A 1,741-nucleotide genomic window follows, 5' to 3' on the forward strand; every position below is an offset into this window, starting at 1 on the left:
GTCTCGCGAATCAGAATTCGCGACAAGGTATCATATTTCAGTGTTTATCATTTAAATTCAAAATATTTTATTTTATTTAATAATATTTTTACATTTGCAAAAATCGAAATTTCAAACTTTAAATTGGCATTAATTAAAAACGAAACAAATTCCTTACCGAATATCTTCAAATCATTTAGTACTAAAAAGTTCCAAAAAACAGAAGATAAAATGCTTAAATATACAAATATTTCTTTTAAAAAATTAAGATAACAGGCAATCCTTTTTTTTTCTTACGTTTCATTGAAAAGTTTTGATTATTCGAACAAATAAATGAAATTTTCTCTTTTGTGGCAATAGTTTCAGGTTAACTGTCATTTGTCATATTGTATAAGTATTATTCAGTTTCAAAGAAATTAGTTCAAAATATTACAATTTAATTTCTGTAAAGGAAAATTAATTAGCAAAAACTTTCTGTGTTTGTTATTTCTGATGGCAAAAAAGATGAACATAAACAAAAGTATTGCGTAAACATGGATTAATTAATTTCTGATCAAAAATTTTATACAAATTTGCATAAACATGGATTAATTAATTTCCAAAAAAAAAAAATTTATACAAATTATTGTTTGTTATCTTTTAAGATTGCAATACAAAGGAAACAAATGAGAAGCAATAATGCTGATAGAATTATCGTTGAATGTAAAGTAACACTGATAAATGCTGTCCAATAAGCGAAATTGTCGCAGTGATAAGATTGGAAATAAATGCGGTCGAAATTTATATTTTGTTCTGGGCCATAAATCCAAATACAACCTGAAAAAAAAGGGCGATAAGTTTTTGTAAGTGAAATTTGAAGTTTAAATCGAAAAAATTAAATTATAATTTGGAAATGAGAAGAACTTCAAGTTATTGAATGATATGTAAGTTTGTTTACAATAAATTTAAAATTTAAAATATTTCAAAAATATTTTAGGATTTTGTTATATAATTTTCATTTTCTTTTAAAATTTTGATATTTAAAAGAGATTATGAAATAAACTCAAATTTTTCGAAGTAGATTTTAATCCAATTTAATGAATTTCAAATAAAATTTTATTATTTAAAATTTTTGTTCACCTAATTAATTACTTTGTTTTGCTATTAATTATTAGTTAGTATAAAGAAAAGGAAGGAAAAAGAATTGTATTAATTTATAGTATTGTTGAAATTACCTAAAAAAAGCCAAACAAATATAGCAACGATCATTATTCCCTCAAATGTTTTACACGTCAAATCAATGCCTAACGTATCAGCACGTGAACGTGGCCAGAAGGCATAAATTCGTAGCATACTCCAAAGAATATACAAACAACCCATGACGATTAAAAATATTGGAATCATTGGACGTGATGGACAAAATGGTATATTAACAGTACCTGAAATAATAATAAAAAATAAATAAAATAATATAAAAGTCAATTTTTAAAAATCGAAATTAAAATTTAAATCCTGCTTTATCAATTATCAATTAAAAATTCTTATTGTTATTATTATTTTCATTATTATAATCTTATTATTATTATTATTATTATTATTATTATTATTATTATTATTATTATTATTATTATTATTATTATTATTATTATTATTATTATTATTATTATTATTATTATTATTATTATTATTATTATTATTATTATTATTATTATTATTATTATTATTATTATTATTATTATTATTATTATTATTATTATTATTATTATTATTATTATTATTATTA

General features: G+C 20.3%; 1 protein-coding gene across 1 annotated transcript; it reads right to left on the bottom strand.

The window, feature by feature from the left end:
• Positions 1-1,167: 1,167 nt before the first annotated feature.
• LOAG_15274 (hypothetical protein) lies at positions 1,168-1,341 on the bottom strand (the record flags this gene model as incomplete). The annotated part of the gene is made up of 1 exon (XM_003150764.2): positions 1,168-1,341. The coding sequence occupies exon 1, from the start codon at positions 1,336-1,338 to the stop codon at positions 1,168-1,170; it is 171 nt and encodes a 56-aa protein (XP_003150812.1). The 5' UTR covers positions 1,339-1,341.
• Positions 1,342-1,741: the final 400 nt, after the last annotated feature.

The sequence above is a fragment of the Loa loa genome (assembly GCF_000183805.2).
Source record: "Loa loa unplaced genomic scaffold supercont3.161, whole genome shotgun sequence".
In the NCBI taxonomy this organism is placed as follows: domain Eukaryota; kingdom Metazoa; phylum Nematoda; class Chromadorea; order Rhabditida; family Onchocercidae; genus Loa; species Loa loa.